Source organism: Gavia stellata, chromosome 10 (assembly GCF_030936135.1).
Source record: "Gavia stellata isolate bGavSte3 chromosome 10, bGavSte3.hap2, whole genome shotgun sequence".
NCBI lineage: Eukaryota > Metazoa > Chordata > Aves > Gaviiformes > Gaviidae > Gavia > Gavia stellata.
Window position 1 is genome coordinate 24,360,146 of NC_082603.1, and position 18,028 is coordinate 24,378,173.

Genomic DNA, 18,028 nt, shown 5'->3' on the forward strand with positions numbered 1-18,028 from the left:
ATTGAAGTACAGACCTGAGACATGTGCAGTAAGAGCTGGGTTGCCTTAGGTTCCCTCTGTAGCTGAGAGTGGCAGTGCCAGAAGAGGAGTCATCAGAGAATCTTACCTTGGTGCAGAGTCAGGCAGCTCTGTTCTTTACTTTGGTGTTGACTCTTGAATTTCACAGTGCTGGTTAAGACTTGCTGAACTGGCAGTCAGGGAAAGGAGATTCTTCTACCTTAGCTCAGGGGTTTTTGTTACTGATACACCGAGTGACCTTGAATAAATTGCTTATTCATTGTGTTATTACTTCAGCCCATGTCTCTAGAGCCTAAAGTGCTAGGTATTCCTGGAGCCAGCTTTTGTAGTTGGAGAAAATGTTAACATCTCCTTCTCTCTGACAAATTTGTAGACATTGCACAGAACCTTTTAAGTGTGTGCACTTAGGTTAGTGTAAAGTGTGCCATATTATAGCTTCAACATGAACAACATGGGGCATTGCTAAAAGTCAAAATAAGCCTTTTTCCTTTTTTCCCCATGATCATTCTTCATTTCTTTGCATTGATGTTAGAGATGTTCAGCTTTAGACTTCGGCCTCAGATGAGTGAAGAGTGCAACACTTCGGGTGGGGTGAGCGTGGTGTTGCTTGGCTCCAGTAATGAGCATAACTGAGGGTGTGTATCAGTAGTTTCCTTTGACGTCACCAGAATGGTCTACAGAGGAATGGGAAACATTCACCTGATTGCTATCTTTTGAGGAACCTTTGGCAGATCCATGCAGAAACATTGCCCCAGCCTCCTTGCCGCAGCATGAGTAATGTGACAATGCTGAAGTCAAAACTGTTCTGACAGCGCTGGTGGACAAGGAAAATGTGTGGGATGGTACTGGAAAAAGATTAAAATGGTGTAGTATGTGTGTTTAATTTCTAGACAAAACTGAGTGAAGGTAGGGGAACCTGAAGAGAGGTGTTCTTGGCCTGTAATTCTGTGTTAAAGAAAAGTTTTCACTTTTATGAATGGTTCTAGTGAGCTGTGAACACCTTTGGTACATGATGCAAGAGAGAAATGAAACAGGCCTGCTGTCTGGGTTCTTCCATGTTAGCTGGGGGAAGTTAGTCCTGCGTGAGTCGCTGCCTGGCGTACCCAGCGTAGGCCCCTCGCTTTGCAAGAGGATCCAACACCTGAGGAATTTGGATGCTCTTATCTTTGTCCACACTGCTGGCTGAAGGAATTGCTGCCTCCTCACGGGCTGTAGGCAAGGTGGGTGGCTGGTGTGCTGGGATGTTTTCATACCAAGGCTGCAGTCCTATAGAGTTAGGAGAAACCTGTCTTTGCAGCTCAGGAATTTGTACCAGCCAGGCTCATGTCCAAGCAGTACCTGTGACTGCACTGGGATACATTACATAAAGTAGGCTATAGACCAAAGCAAACTACTTCAAGAAGTATAATGAATCGAGTCCACAGTCTTGCTGAATTTGGGGAGGCAGGGGATGTGTTGTACCCATGGACCTCTAGAGAAGCCACAGACATGGGGATCAGATGGTGGTGAATGTGAGTTGATGTTGGTTAATATGCTTGGACTCTTAAGTGCTGTTCCTTCTCTTGAATACAGTATCTCTGCACCTTTTGGGTTAATTTTCATGCCTATCCTCACAACAGGGGTTAACTCAAACTTCATTACTGATAGCCACAAGCAATTAAAAAATGTGACTCAGTATCCTGGGTGCAGGACACGGGTGCCTTTAGTGTGGGTGGTGGGTGCTGACTAGCTGCAGGTTGCACGTGCAGAGGAGCTATTACTTGCAGCCCGTCTTGTGGAAAATGGGAGTGGTGCGTGGTGCTGGTGCACTACTGTTGGAGATACAGGACTGTTCTGCTGAGAAGCAAGGAAATTGGTGATGAGGAGCAACTACACCGAAGGGTTTAGCCTGTCAGGTTGGAGCTGCAGTTGCCTGCAGTGGGTAGCTGCCCAGGCTGCTTGGCGACGCAGCTTTTGCTTGTCCAGGCCCAGCAGAGCCAGAGCAGGATGAAGGGAGCAGTTGTGTTGGCAGCCAGAGAAGGGTCTGTCCTGAGTCCTCTTCTGGCTTTCTTGTTTCCAGCTGGATAAATGTTTCCAAACGCCATTTAACAGCTGGTGTCCACGGGGACTGGCAGGGGAGTTAATGCTCTAAGTCTGCCTTTCTGCCTTGCATGCGGGGAGGTAACACGGGTCGTCCTACTTAGACCCTCGGCCGTCCTTGCACTGGGGCTGAGGCCAGCCCTGCTTTTCCTCAGTGGTTGGAGGTAAAGGCTCCTCCTGGATCCCTGTGGGAACAGGGGTCTGCAGTGCTGTCCCCAGCAGGGAGGCCCCAGTTTGGGCCCTCAGTGCTGTGCAGAGCCTGGCAAGGGGAAAGGGGCAGAAAAACAGACCTTGGCTCTTCTCCCTCCCCAGCCGGTGAGGCTGAGGGGCTGCCAAGGGCTGTGTGGTAGGGAGAAGAAAGACGGCATTCATGGGAACTGCGCAGCTCCGAGCTGCTGGGCTGGGAGCCAGGCACGTCAGCACCTGATGGGCCAGCTCAAGGAAGCGCTTCTCACTCCTTGTCTTCTGCAGCTGAGCCCAGGGCTTCTCCAGACAAGCTGTACTGAAGGGGTCCCAGTGTAGTGGGGTGTCTCCTGCCCCACTGCCCTTCCTTTTCTGGGCTGGGCTTTCGCAGACGTGGGGCATCACTTTGGCGCCAGTGTGCTGGGAGGTCTTTCCCGAGGAGCCTGGCTCCTGCGCTTCTGCCCTGGACCATGCTGCCTGAGGCAGCTGCCTGAGGTCCCTCCTGCCTCCCTGTGTCCCCCAGCCTCCATCAATTTGTGGGGGCAGCCCTAGGGGACCTGGATCAGTCCCTTGCCCAGCTGTGCAGACTCGGCAAACAAGCAGCCTCCAGTCCTGAACTGGCTGAGCTGAGGCTGCACGGATGGTTCCCAGGGAGAGATGCAGGGCCAGGGCCATGGGGGCAATCTCTGCGGGCTGGGTTGTCATCACTTCCCACAGCAGATCCCCACCCCTTCTCTGGGCACACTGGGGCCCCTTAGTCCTTTCCCTAGGAGCTGCTGGACAGAAGGGCCCTTGTGCAGCCCTTTTGGGGATGTGTCTGGTACCTGCTGGGGGAGACTTCCCCCTTCCCAGCGAACAGATGCCTGGCTATGCCTGGGCCCTGCCAGCGCCTCAGAGGGGTTTTGGTCTTGCCCGTGTCCCAGCACAACCTGTCCTGCAGCCCTAGAAAAAAGCAGGTGAGATCCCCAGGGAGCAGAGCCCTGAGCAACGGCTCAGTGTGAGCTCTGGGAGGTGCCAAGGGCCCCGGTGCGGGGAGCAGTGAGACAGGTCTGTGCCTGGTCCGTGTCCCTCTGGGAGGTGCTGCCCAGGCAGCATGGCCTTGGCCCTGGGTCACCAGCCCAGGAGAGGTTGGGCTGTGCCGGGGGTGTTGCCTTGCTGGCCTGGGCTGTGACGGAAGTGCAGCACGGGCTGGGGGTGAGTGGGTGGCAGTTCAGGTTTGGGGTCAGGATGCTTGTGACCTCTTGGGGACACCAGCCAGGCTGGGATGAAATCGGTGTGGGTTGGCTGCGGGCTGGAGCAGGAGCCGGTTCCTCTCGGACAGCACAGCACCAGTGGATGTCCAGATAGATGGAGCGGGGCTTGGGGCAGGGAGCAGTCACGGGGCCCGTGGGCTAGGCTGGGTGCATGTGGGGGTATCCCAGTGCCTGGCTGGCAGTGGTGATGGTGGTGTTGGCTGCAGTGGGCCCTTGGGTTGGTATCCTGGAAAACAGAGGAGCCTCACTGGAGATGTGTCTGCGTGCTGGCGGGAGGGATGCTGCAGCGGAAGGCAGCCCTCTGCTTCCACTGTCCCTGCAGTTGCTCCCGAGCTGGCAGAGGGCCCACGTGGGTGCTGATGTGCTCCATGCACCCCCAGCACAGTGATGCACAGCAGCGGTGAATGCAGAGGGTGCTTCAGGTCTAGCGGCTGAAAGCATGTGAAATACATCCTGAAGGCGAGCAGGGGCTCATGCACTCCAGAGGGCTGTGGGATGCTGGGCTGGGCAGTAAGGTCTTGCGCCCCATGTGCTGTCGCTTTGGGAGGAGGGTGGACAGATATTTTGCTGACCAGCTGTGGAGTGAGAGAGAGAAGACGGCTACAGTGGGATGACAGGACTGCTGGTGGGACTGGGGTGCAAGGACAGCTCAGATGGCAGCTGGCAGAGCAGCCCCGTGGGAGCTTGTCAGCCTCTGTGTGATCCTGGGCTCTTAGTCCGCGTGTAGGCCTGGACCCTGAAGAAGCATCTTGCCTGTTGCAGTGCTGCGGGACCAGCTTTTACCCTGCCATGGTGTGCTCTGCCCCGAGCATGGGCTCCTTCTTGGCAGCAGCTCTCCTGGGAAGGCTGGGGTGATAGGGGACCAGTCTGGGGATGGGTTGGTGAACCTGCCCCCAAGTGTCAGCCAGCTCTGATGGGGCTGTGCTTGCCTTCCCAAAGCAGCCCTCCCTCCTGCCCTCACCTGCTAGCATCCCCGGGGCAAGGTATGGGCTCTGCCTGCGGCAATGAGTGTATGTCAGAGCCAGAGTCTCTGCTTGGGGCTAGATTCACGCTGTTATCCTCTAAGACTTCCCTACAAGAGGTGGCATGTCCCTCCTGCCTCCTCCAGCAGCGTCTCTGCTCCTTTTCCCACTGAGTCTGTTTTACTTGGTGGACAATTACCCGAGGCTCAGCGCCAGCAGCCGTGCTCGCTGTCAGGCCCGGTGGATTTGGTACATTCAGGGATGGGAAGGGAGGAGCTGACGGCTTTGCCCTTTGCCAGCGTGTTGCAGGGCACAAGGCCAGCCCTCTTCCCGGACAGGCTGCAAACTCAGCCGTACTCGTATGCTTCTCTGGCTTTTCCTGTGGGCTGAGGGCTGACCCTGCTCTCCGGCGGTGGCTGCTCTGCCGACTTGCCCTCCAGTTCCCTGTCCTGCTGTGCTTGCACCCACAGTCCTGTCAGCTTGGCTGCCTGGGTGCACTTCTAACTCATCACAGGGTGTCTGGGCAGCACCCTGTTTCATCATTGTTAGGGGGTTTATGGCAGTGGGCTGTGAAACCCCCTGTTCCCCTCTTCCCCAACCTGCTTGGTCCTGTGCACCCAGGAGGGACAATGCCTGTGGAGCTGCCTCTCTCCGCTGGCTGGGACAGCCCCAGCAGCGATGCTGCACCTGGCTGGGATGCTCTGTGCCCCGCTCTGTCCCTGGCACACTTCTGCTACGGGGATTACTGAAGCACAGCACAGGATTCAATACCCTGTGCTGGTGCAGGGCAGAGGAACTGGTGCTGCTCCAGGTGTTTTGGCAGGGACCAGCCATTTCCATCTGCATAGCCGAGACTGTAGCACAACCACCATCAGCCCACTCCTGGGATATTTTTAGGCCTGGCTGTGCTGATGAGGGAGCGATGACAGGCTCACTCCGCATCTGGACCACAAGATGCTTCTCCCAGCTGCAGCCCCCTGGCACGATGGGAGGAGTGCGGGCCTCCGGCAAGGCTGCTCAGGGCTGTGCTGTGGCTGCCAAGAACTGGAGCCACAACCATCCCCCCAGGAAAGGCAGCATTGCCTGTGTGCTGTGGCTATGGACTTGCTGGGAACAGCTGCTGGAGCAGGATACCTCCATCCTTCTGCCTCTGGACTCACACAGCATCACTGCTCTTGAGAGAGCAGGTTAATGAATCGCCCAGATCTCACTGGCTCTTGAGCTTGAGGGTGTTTCCCGGCCTGTGAAGGAAAAGGAGGGAGGTATCTGAGCAGATGCTGCTGTGGGACTGGAGTGGGCAGTGGCATGCTTGCATGTGGTCACTTGCTGTCTCAGAAATGGGGGGCCCCTTCAGCTGAGGAGCTTTTCTTTTCTGCACGGCCTGAGGCTCAGGAAAGCATTATGGAGGAAGGCATCAAAAACTCACCTTTTGGACAGAGACTTGCGTGGGGATGCAGCTGGTGGAGAGGAAAGAGGGGTGAGTCAGAGATGACTCTGGGGTGAGATGCTGGAGGGCAGGGGGCTGTCCCCCTTGGCCAGGCTTGTCTGCAGCAGGTCCCCCAGCACTGCTGGGGATGCCTGGCATGAAGTGGGTGCCTGATGCTCTGTGCACACATAGTGACGCATCGCTGCCGGTAGGTGACAGTGCCAAGCCATGGCTGTGTCCTGGGTGCTGGCAGAGTGGGGAAGAGCCCAACGCTCTCAGCAGTGCCAGGGTCTATGGCTGGGTCGGAGGGGAGCTGGCCTGGGGCAGGCTGCTCTGCCCAGCTTCACCCCGGGACTCGCACGCCAACCCAGATGGGTTGTAGGTGCTGGTCTCTGAACACAGGACCTGTCTGGGTGGCTGCGCAAATCAGCGCTGCTGATCTACCCCATCCACCAGGAACCGGTCTGTCAGGGAGGATGTCATTGGTACCAACACCTCACTGGTTAGCTTCCCCTGTCCCTGCGTTGGAACGACCAGTCCCACTGCAGGTGTGAACCTCCCTCCACTGGGTGCTGAGCTCTGGAAAGCTCCAGCACTGAGCAGCCACATCTGCGTGGCCCTGTGGACCTGCCAGCCTCCCCCAGTACAGCGGTGGTTCAGGTGATGGCTGCACAAAGTTCATACTCCCTCCGCTGTGGCACAGGGAGTTGGTTCCTAGCGGGGAGCAGGGTGGGGAAGCTTTGCTGGAGAGGCTGAGCTCTGTCCCTGCCTTTTTGTGGATGGGTTGGGTGGGCTGCAGCTGTCTCCGAGCTGCAGTGTGTGAGAAATGAGGGACCTGCTGGCTGGGCTGTTCCCCTGGGGCTGCTGGGACAGGGGCAGAGTCCCCTATAGCTGGCAGCTCTGCACGCATGCTGTTTAGGATCCCTTTTGCCACAGGAGTATCCAGTGTCCCCCTAGTCCTCTTCTCACTTGTACCTACCACCGTGGGATTGCGCGAATGCTGGTGACGTACCCAGAAAGGTTTGCTGTGCTGCAGCAGTCTCCCCTCTGTCCGTATCCCCTGCCTGTGGCTGGCAGCTGCCTGCTTATGGCTGCTGTTAGCCCACGTCCTGCCAGCAAATACAGCACCCAGAGGCACTTCCCCCTGGTTGCACTAACTCCTCGTTACGCAAAGCGGCTGCAAGAATACACAGGTTGCCACAAATGCTGAATCTCCAAAACGCAGCATGCTCGTGCTCCCCAGCAGAGCACAAAACCTTGGCCACATCCTGCAGCACAGGGGTCAGTGTGGTGCAAACCTGTGTGCCCAGCCCCTACACCCCCCACGATGGCCCTGCTCTGCCCCACAGCCCACCCTGTGCTGGGTGGCTCCTCTCCTTCCTTCCCTTTCCCAAGAGGGAGCAGGTAAGCCTCAGGACGCAGGAGCAGGGCAGGCACCAGGACACGGCAGGGCTGCCTCAGCTGGGCCCCTGCCAGCCCAGTGCCCATGCCAGGCAGCTGCTCTTGCGCCCATGGATAATGCACTAGCAGCTCCAGCACCTCCTCCCACTGCCTTCCTAGGGACTGGTAGGATTTGTGCAAAGTCATCGAGTTGTCTAGCGCTTTCCCTTTCCTCCCACTGCCTCTCCTCATCTCCTGCCCTTGCTACCTCCCATCTCCTTGGTCCCTTTCCCAAGCATCGTGCTTGCCATAGTCTTAGGCGAGCAGGCAGTGGGATGCTGCAAAGAGTGTCTTCACTCTGGGCACATTGCCATGCACCCTGGGAGATTTTGATGTCCCTCAGCGCATCGCAGAGGGTTTCAAGAAGGGGCATTCACCCACACAGGGGTTGCAGCCTGTGGCTCTGTGAACAAGACAGACCCTGGGAGCTGCTTACCATGGCAGCGTGGCCCACCATCCTGCAGTACAACCTGCACAGGCCATGTTGCAAAATCAATGCTTTTTATAACAAATCATGCAAGAAATGGGGCCAGCAAAGGTGATGTGAAATGACTTATTCCAAAGAAATGTGCTTGTACCCATGCTATCTGTTCTGCCCCAGCCTGGCAAAAAAACAGCACATGGCCATAAGTCATGTCTTAAATCATGACAAATGACATGAAAATTCAAAGAGGGCACAACTCAGCTGGGACCCACGCTGGCTTGCAGCCATTTCCTCGGGGCACATGGGGAAGAGATCGGAGCAACGTGAATAGGGGAGATTTGTAAATCCGAAGCGGGGACTGAACCAGCAGAGCTGTGGGCTACTGTGCTTACACTGTGGGTTTTGGCACCAGCTCATTTGGGCACATGTGGGAGAGACCAGTACGAGCAACAAAGCTGGATGCTGCATTGTGTGAAGATTGCTGGTGCGTTATTCAGGTTCAGAGGCTTCAGTTCACCAAGCGTCAGGGAGCAGTGGAGATAAGGTGGGGTTCAGGTTGAAAAGGCTGAAAAGAGGAGCCCGTGGCCATGTGGCTCCATCACCACACCTGGCCAGCGGAAGGTGCACAAGGGCTTGCTTGCTCCAGTGCAATTAAGTACCGAAACTCCAGGCTGGAAAGGTGTCATTCACGGGGTAAAGGGCTGGCAATGCGTGCTGCTGCAGGCAGGCAGCCTGCCTGCGCTTGAAAGCAGTGTAATGCTGCGGAGCCAGGTTACGCTGTTGTGCCTGGTTTTAGAAAAACATGTGCATGAACTGGAAGAGCAGGTGAAGAAGACTGTTCTCAGGCTGAGCCCCTCTGTACCCTCCCCACTGCCTTCTCCAGCGCGTGGGAATCAGTCCTGGCCTCCTCTTTGCTGCTGGAGCTATTTGGACAGGACATCAGGAGGGGGGTGAACCTGAGGATGCGTACGGATCAGGGTGAAATAGCAAGCACGACCATGTGGCAGACCTTCTTCATGCCCAAGTCACAGATATCAAAAAATTAAAAGTCAAGACCATCTAATCTTATTTGCAAGCTGCTGCGTGGTGGGGAGGGCTGCCCCTGCAGCCTTCAGTGACCGTGCTGCAAGGAAATGTACTTAATTTCAAGCTTGAGGTTTTCTGTCTTCAACTCCTCACCTTTGGACCCCACACTTCCCTCTGCCAGACTGACATGCTGTCCATAGGAGTGCTCCATTCCCCCATCAGCAAGGAGGCCTTCTCCTGGGGCAGTGGAGTAGCCCACACTCCTCACATCTCGCACAGCCTTATTTGCAGCATTGCCAAGCCTTAGCTCCTTTTTCATGGTGGTGTTGCTGCTCCTCAGGATTTCTGTGTCCGTTGTGAAGTTTGGAGAGCTGGACCAGACGTCAGGTTGGCTTTGCCAGAGCTGTAGAGCCACAAGCACTGCCATGCGTCTGCTTGGAAATCCCCTCCGCGCACTTCTGGCTCATGGCTCTCGGAGCCAAGGCGCTGCAATGCAGGCTCATAGCAGCAGTTGTGTGTGGGGACAGCTCTCTTTTTCGGCTTTTTTTCCTTAATTCCACACACCACACCTCCCCGCTTCCCAGGAGGTCTGGGAAGTACAGCCTCCCTGGGGTAGGGAGGTCTGCAGTACAGCCTGTCCTCTCCATTCCCAAGAACCTTCCTTTGCAACCCATTACTGTGCCATGGGTTGTGATCGTTTCATGAGGCTGTTCAGCTCTGTGCTGTAGCAGCAAGCAGCCTGTTTAGTATTTTATCAGCCACAAATGTAAGCCTTCATCTTGTCATCTAGACGATTGATTTTAAAAACTGTTAAATGGCAGTGGACCAGGAAACGGTCGCTGGGGGTCTAGGTACGCTCCCTATTGTTGGTGTCTCCCCATTAAGACTTGGCTCACCGGCAGACCTCAAAACGTAGCTGTTAATGCACGTAGTTGTTAATCTAATGTGAACCTTGTTAATTCTTTATGATACATAGTTTTAATTAAAATCCTACGTCATTGTTGATGGTAGTGGAGAAGTCAAAGTGTGCTCTATAGATGCTCCTGCTCTCACCAGCCAGACCTTTCGTTTTGCCCAAGGAGGAGTTTCCCTGCAAGGTCCGTGCTGTGTAACAGCACTCAGGATGCCCTTAGCTGTGCTCTTACCTCCTCAGCCGCAGTCTGGGTCTCTCTGCTGTTTCTCTGCCCATTGCTTTGGCTCTTGGAGTTGCGCTGGCCTCCCACCAGCCAACTATTTGTTAAAAATTAATGTGTGTTTCAGAGAGCCCCTGATTACGTCACCAAATGTTGTATGCAAATTACCCAGGCCTGTGGCATGAACATGGCTGGTTTTGGGAGCTGCAGCCTCCCCTTGCGCCACTGCTGGGCCAGATTCCCTCCCCTCCACAACGGCACATGAGACAGGATCACTCCTGCCATGCCTGTTCAAGAGTAGGCAATGGCTGGACTGGCCCTGCCTGCCTCTTTCAGCTATTTTTATGACACAAAAGGCGACACGGTGATGCCTGGCTAGAGAGCTTGGGATGAGCCCATCGGGGTTCATGGCCACTGCAGCTCTAACTGTCTCTGAAATCCAGGTTTATTCAGCAATTGTCTCAGAAACTCAAGGCCAGCAATCCAGTTGTGTGCTCCCAGCTCCAGAGAGACAGCATAGGCACAGCTGGAGCTGGACTCCTTCCAGGTTCCTGCAGCACCGGCACGAGGAAGCGCACTGTGATATCTGATGATGGCGTGTGGGCTGGGAAAGATTCCCATTTTCCCTCCCAGGCTTCACTGAGGGGGCTGCTGGGGAGAAAGAAAACCCTTTGAATGGCAAATATACAAAGACTATTTGAGCTGGTTTCTTTAAGGGGCAGAATTAAAGATGGAAACTCCACCCAGTTTATTATTGAGAGGCTGTTTTCATGGTGTGCAGCCCAGTAACTAGGCAGTGCACCAGATTCCTCAGTGATTGCTGTCACTGAGAGCAGGTTGTGTAAAATGTTAAGAGGCATTGCGAAATATTTCCCCGACATCACACCCAAACCAGCCTGGATGCCGGCAGGCACCACTTGGTTCTGCACTCTCCTCTATTTCACAGCACAGTCACCTGCTGGGAGCGGGGATGTCTGCTCCTGGAGCGCTCACCAGAGTCCAGCAAAACTTGCTCCTGCCTGCCAGGCTCAGCTCCCTAAGTGCCCCAAAACATGGCACCCCTCTCCCCTGTGGTGGGGTCTGCATCTAGCCCTGGACGGGTGATATGCACCTGCAGCAACATGCTGGGAAGAGGAGGTGCTGGCTGCCTGGGTAAAATAACCATCAGCCGGAGGGAAATCCCACCAGACTCTGCCTGCAGACGGACTCTCGGCCACCTGAGGACCTGTGAGCACGGTGCCCTGCAGTCCGCTCGCTGTGGGTGCAAGCCCACCTTTGCAGACTGCTCTGGGATGCTGCTGGAGAGGCAGCCATGGCATCTGTGATCCTGGGACAGGGAGCAAGTGAGGGAGGTGTGCGGGAGTGGAGGTATCCTCCGCCACCCAACTCCATGTGTCAAGGTCCTGGATGTGCAGCTGAGACACAAGCTGGCCAGCCCAGGCAGCTTTAACCCAGCCAGTGGCGGGTCTGGAAAAGATTTGGGACAAACCTGCCTGAATGGTTACGCCGATGCTATGGCAGAAAGGACTAACACAGTCCTTTGAGACAGAGAACAGGAAAAAGCAGATTTAATCCCTGTGTCAAAGCATTAGGGGGGCTCCTTGTGGGATTCTACATCTTGAAAAGGATTCAGGAAAATCAGAGAGGCTGTGTAGAGCAGAAATGCAAAAAAAGGCTTGAGGGTGGGAGGAAAAGCCTGGCAGTAAGAGAATTAGGCAACTCAGTATATTTAGCTTATCATAAAGATGGATGAGAGGGGATTTGCTTGCAGCATATGTGTAGTGTCACAAAAAGAAAATGCCAGGCTCTGAAAGGCTCTTTAATCAAGCAGAAGGCAGAACAAAATGGTATGTCTGCAAGCTGAAGCCAGACACAGGGATGTGGGATGCTCTTCTGAACGCGAGGGTGAGGGGCTCCTGAAACAGACCCAGAAAGGTGGGAGTCTCCAACGCTTGTCTTTAAATCAAGCCTACCTCCTTTCCTGGAAAATATGCGTGAACCAAACATAGCGTATTGGAATTAACGCAAGGAGGTGAACCGCTGAGCGGTGTGCTGGCTGGCTGCTCGCACTTGCACAGCCATGTGCCAGGCAGGACCACTGGATCATTTCAGCTGAAGAAGACCCTGGGAAACCTGGTCTGGTCAGGCAGTGCGCTCGGGGAGCCGTTTGGGCAGGCTCTGGGTGTTTACGCGCCCGTAGCGGTAAGTGCGACTCTTTGCTGTTGAAAACATCTGGAGGGTGGCAGAATTTTTCAGCCAAGTTCAGCTTGTTTTAGCTTGTTTCGTGTGGGACTGCTGACGATGCTGTTTAACATTTCTGTTCTTAGAGAAGCCAGAGCACCAGCAATGTAAAGTGCTCTCCACAGACTGATCACGCTCAGAGCCTGCATTTAAGAATAATATGTAATGAGTGTGTGAGATGAAACAAGTTCGACCAGAGAGATAAAGACAAAATATGAGTATGTTACAGCCCAGATTGCATTCCCCCAGCCTGTGCATCATCAGAGGTAATATCTATCTAGCCATTTCTGGAAAGAGATTTTTGCTGTGGTATTTAGTGGTATTTAATTAATAATAAAATATTGCATTAATTAGCATCAGGTCTGATTTGATGACATGTAATTTGGGGGGAAGGATTACAGTGTGAGTATTAGAATGAGACTTTTTATAGGGCAGTCAAAATGAGATTAGCAGTCTCGCTACGGAGGGAGCCTGGAGGCTGAAGTGTGTGTATTTGGCAACCGATGCAGATAGTTACAGCATAACTTTATTTACTGATCGAAAAAGAACCTGTAGCTGTTATTTACCTTTACGTGTCACCCCGTATAATGTGCAGCTCAGTCACCACAAAAGAAAAAAGCAAGCAGGTGTCATTTCAGCGGGAACGCCCTGTGGTGCTCAGCACCACGCATGAGGTGCATTTGCAGAGCAATTTTGGCATGCCCCAGGCGGGCTCCTTCCAGAGGAAGGGAAGGAGGAAGCTTTGCTGACAGTCACCCGCATGTGCCCAAGCCCCGCTGGGGATGTGAGCGGCTGAACCAGCGCCTGGCCCCTTGCACAGCTTTGACTCAGGCGTGCCATATGTGCCGAGGGCACCGGGTTATGTCTAGTCCTACATGAGCGCGCCAAGCAGCACGCAGGGTTGATGCAGGGACGTGGGGTGTAGGACACCTCACTGCCTGCTCCAGGCAATGACCTGTCCCAGCTGTCCCAAGTTCCGTGCTAATGCAGCCACCAGCCGTGCCCTCTGCCAGAGCCTTTTTTTCCCCAGCTCATGGCCAGCGTTGCTGCAGGAAATGTTCTGCAGACATGAGAGCAGCCACGGGCTCAGCAGGTTGACCACAAGTGGGTTTTGTTGAGCAGGACACGCTGCAGCTCTTGCCCTTTCATTTGGTCAGTTTGGCTCTGAAAAGCTCCAGAGCATTCTGGAAAGCTGCACGGCAATATGATAGGATTTAATCAGACTTAATTACTCCCCTGCTGTCGATCTCCTAGCAACATCCAGCTTGACATCTGCCTGCGAATGAAACGTGTAAGCTAAGTAGGAACATGTTCAGACTAAAGCCCTGCTACTCGAACCAAATCACTCCACTAATCATTGCCTTAATTCATCTCGTAGCCATTAGACAGCTGCCGGGAGCTGGTACCTGATTTCCATAGATGCACAGCACTCCCCTCCTGAGTTTTTTCCAGCCTGGCAAGAAGCGTGACTTCGTCCTGGGCTCTTTCCAGCATGCTGACACCTGATAATGGGGGGTAGAGTTTCCTGAGTGACAAACGCAGGCTCAGGAGCCAACCCCAGCCTTGTCGCTACCTGGCTTTGCACTGTAGGTCCCCGCTTATCTCATCATCAAAATCAGATCACCCACTGTGCCTGTGGACTGTGAGGTTTAAACTCTGAGTGCACAAGCAGTAGAGTTGGGGCTGTTCAGGTGAGGTTTGAGGACAGTCAGAGCAGATGTGGCACGGCGGCCGCAGGCATCACCGGCAGATCCGCATCGCCAGGGCATGGGGGATCGAGGCAGGGAGGAGACCTAGCTTATGCAGCCAGAGAGATGATGAGGAGAAGAGAGGAGCAGGCGTAAAGTAAGTGTTTGTAAAGCAAAGCCAGGCTCCAGCCAGACGCGACACAGCACAGGAGTTGGTGGGGTTATTGGAAGAAATGAGCCTGGCGGCTCAGTCGGGGCCGGTGGAGGAGGCTGCCCAGCCTGGACCCGGCTGCTGGCTCACCGTGAAGCCAGAGGGAAGGGAGCTGCCTCAGCCAGGCGAGAGTGACGAGCGTCCCGAGCGGGTCAGTCCTGGGGAACTGGGGGTTGGTGCGGGCAGTGGTGGAGGGGGCAGACCTGCAGATGGAAGGGACTGTATGGATGCAGTTGTGGCCCCTCTCCGTGCTCCTCCTCAGTGGGGTATCGGTGCCCGTGATACCTGGGTGTTGGCACGAGTCTGTTCAGTTCCTGCGCTGTGTCTAGAAGTTGTCATCGGAATAAAAAAATCCCAACTGGATGCCAGCGCAGCATGTGTCTCCCTTGTGTCTCTGTGGAGGAGCATGGTGGACCTGTGAGCCCAGCTGCATGGGTGCCACGCTTGCAGCCAGCTCGCACTGACATCACTCACGCAGAACATAAAGTGGGGTTTCTGGCTGCGAAAGTGGGGCTGCATGAGCCCCTGCCAGCTCTCCCTGCGACCTGTGTGGGCTCTGCTTCTTGCGAAGCACCGGGGAGTGGGATCGGGCAGTGCTCAGCCAGCCCTGCGCCATCCAAGGCAGTGTGTGCCGGTCGGCATCGGCACCTGGGCTCGCCTGCAGTGGGAGACGCCACCACGCTGGACATGCTCCTACTTAGTTTCCCTTAAACGCACATGGCTTTTTGTTTTCCTTGTGTTATCAGTGACTCATGGACGGTGGAACAGGAAATCACTGGACTTCTTTACTGTCCTGAAGATGTTGATTTATTCCTTACGGTCTCGTTCCTTTCAGATGACTTTTCCCCTCCTATGCCTAATAATTTCCCTAACTCCTTATCATTCCCTCCCTGTGCTGCCTCATACTTGTGTTTTTCACTTGCCCTCTGCCTAACGAGCGTTAGGGATACCCACCAAGATTGTGGGCCCAGCGGCAAGGAGGGTGATGCTGTGGGAAGGGTGACGTGTGGGCTGGCCCTGCCACGGCAGTGCTCACGAGGCAGCCATGCAGTGAGAAGGTGGAGACCATAACGAGAACTGCATGGAAGTGGTGCCAGCTGTGTGGCGCCAGCTGTGCGGCACCAGCTGTGCGGCACCGGCTGTCTGATGTGAGCTGCGCCGTGCTGTGGGAGGGCAGCTGATGTGGTCCGTGCAGCCCAGTGTGGTCTGTGCAGCCTGGTGTGGTCCAGTGGTGGAGGCTGTGCAACACCGGGAGGCCCAGGGAGGTGGCGCAGTGCAGTGCAGCAGCTGGGCAGGACCTTGTTGGGTATGCAGTGGTGTGAGGATCTGCAGAAGTTGGAGGATACTGTGAAAGCAGTGACCCAGGGAAGTGACTGGGCGCTAAACCGGACTGTGCGGCACGGCTACATGCAGTGTGGTGCAGTGACTGGAAGCAAGACAGGGTTGGGCTGTTCCGTGCAGTGGCTGTAGGTTAGACTGGGCAGAGCAGTGCAGTGGTTAGAGGCTCTTCTGAGAAGTGTTTGGATTGGGCAGTGCAGCAATTGAAGTGAGACGCAGTGCACCGCGATGCAGTGACTAGAGGCTGGGCAAGGCAGAGTTGGGACGCAGCAGCTGGATTGGAAGGAGGTGTGGTACAGTCTCGTGGCTGCAGCAACTGCAAGATTTGGAGGTGTCTCAGCTGGAGGAAGGTGCAGTGTTGCGCAGCGCAGTGACTGGAGCAATGAGATGATGTGGAGCTTGACAGGTGGTGCTGTGCTTGGAGGGGTCCTGCAGTGTCATGCCTGGAGGAAGGAACGGCGTAGTGGAGTGCTTTGGAGGTGCCACTCAGTGACTTGGCAGTGGTGCAGCGATTTGAAGCAGGAGCAGTGCCAGGCAGTGACTGGGGAAGTGTGGAGCAGTGCTGTCCAGCCACTGCAAGTGTGGGGGCGTGCAGGGCCGTGATGGAAAAGGGCAGTGTGGGGCCGTGGTGGAAGCGGGGATCAGAGTGGTGCAGTGACAGGTGAGGGGGAGCAGCGCGGTGCAGTGACTGGAGCCGAGCCGAGCCGTGCCGAGCCGAGCCGTGCCGGCAGCAGCGCCGTGCAGTGATTTGGGGGGCGCATGCGCGCCACCGCCCTGCCGCAGCACCCCTCCAGCGGCGACCCCCTGCCGCCCGCCCACCATTGGCTGCGAGCGCCTCCCGCGATAGGCTGCGGGAGCGGCCCCCTGCGCCGCCCCATTGGCCGGCGGCGGCCGCTATACGGGCGGGTTGGCGGCGCGGCGACCCGCCCTGGCGCCCCATTGGCGGCCACTGTGCCCCTCAGCGCAGCGGCGGCGGCGGCCGGTCCCGCTGCGCCGCGTCCGGCATGGCGGCGCCCGCAGCCCCGCGCTCCGGGGCCGCAGCCGGCGGCCGAGCGCCCAGGGCCGGCGGCGGCCGGGTGAGGAGGGACAGAGGGGGCGGGGGGCATCGGGCAGGGCCGGCCCCAGCGGCCGCCGCCGTTTCGGCGAGCGGGGCCGCGAGGGGCGGGGAGAGGGGAGCCGAGCCGGGCCCGGCCCGGCCCGGCGAGGCGGGGGCGGGGTGCCTGGCCCGCGCCCTGCCGCCAGCCCGGCCGTGGTGTGGCGGTGCCGCTGCCCGTTCAAATTCAGATTTCAGCCGGCCGTTGGCAGCTGTCAGCCGGCGGCGAGCTGCCGTCCTGCTCGGGCCGGGCGTGCCCCGCTCCCTCGGTGCCGGCCCCGCTTTCAGGGCAGCCCGACTCCTCACCGCGGCGTCCCCAGGGCTCCCGTCGGGCTCCAGCAGGGACCTGCGCTTTCCCCGGCCGGCTGACGGGCTCCCGGGGGCCCCGCTGTCCGTGGGACACCCCTGGGGAGCCCCTGGGCGCCGTGGGTTTGCTTTGTGGCGCGTCTGGGCTTTTCTGTGCTTGGGATGACCGCGGTGCTCGCCAGGCCTCCTCGGCTGTGGCGGTCCTGGGACTGATTATCTGAAGTGGGCTGGGGCGTAAGTGCAAACAAGGAGTTGGGCTGCTGCCCTGTCTTAGCGTTGCAATGCCCTCCTGCCTCTCTGGAACGGCATTTACTCTTGTGACAAAAAAAGGCAGCTGCTTAGGGTGGTAGTTCTTATTTCACTGATGCGGTTTGGGTAATTGGTGTGTTTTACCTTGTGGAGAGCACAGTTTTAGATCTGTGCGTTATTGTGGGTATGGGATTGCATGTTTTGGAAGGATGACTGTCGGAGAAGGTGGCTCCAACCTCAACCTGTTTTTCTTTCTCAGGTCATGTAGAAGAGCAGATCTAATGTGAAGATGGGACTGTTGGTGTTTATGCGTAACCTGCTGCTAGCCCTCTGCCTCTTTCTGGTACTGGGATTTCTGTACTATTCTGCTTGGAAGTTGCACCTTCTCAGATGGGAGGATTCAAGTAAGTACAAGCAGCGTGTGACTGTTTCTGGGCTCCCTAAAATATCTGTTAAATAGTTGCAGTAGTACTGAGGTGGTTCTGGTTTAGTAGTATTAGACAGATGTGATTAAGCCAAATCAAATGCTGGAGCTTTTAGTATACTTAAGGGGTTGAATTTGCGATTACCTAATGCTCTTTATGGCTTTACTTTTATTACTGCGTACAAAAGCAGGTTCGCGCTCTATAAATCTAGTATTAGAGACTTCAGTTCTTAGAAGATTCTGTGTTAGTTTATGATTGCTAATTGTCAAAATAAAGAGTTTGTGTGCTGAGGCTTTTGTTCCCTGAATCTTTCAGTACATTCTAAAATACCTAAGACAATGGTTTTTTTCTTTGGTGGATTTTGATTTCTTTCTATAATCATATATGCTGGTTGGCTCATCATCTTACTTTCTCCTTCAGAAATCCTCATCTTCCATTTATCTTCCATGTTATTATCTGCCAACTATGTGTCATCTAAAACAACGTCTCTCAACCTTTTTAAGTTCAAAGCGACATCTGACCTCATTGAATAC

General features: G+C 55.6%; 1 protein-coding gene across 8 annotated transcripts in view; it reads left to right on the plus strand.

The window, feature by feature from the left end:
• Nucleotides 1-17,359: 17,359 nt before the first annotated feature.
• The window catches only part of ST3GAL3 (ST3 beta-galactoside alpha-2,3-sialyltransferase 3), a 187,983-nt gene continuing 187,314 nt past the window's right edge, over nucleotides 17,360-18,028 (plus strand). For all 8 annotated transcript variants that reach the window (XM_059821769.1, XM_059821770.1, XM_059821773.1 and 5 more), the window contains exon 1: nucleotides 17,360-17,474. In XM_059821769.1, the coding sequence (XP_059677752.1) occupies nucleotides 17,360-17,474 (115 nt within the window). The remainder of the gene's footprint in view (nucleotides 17,475-18,028) is intronic.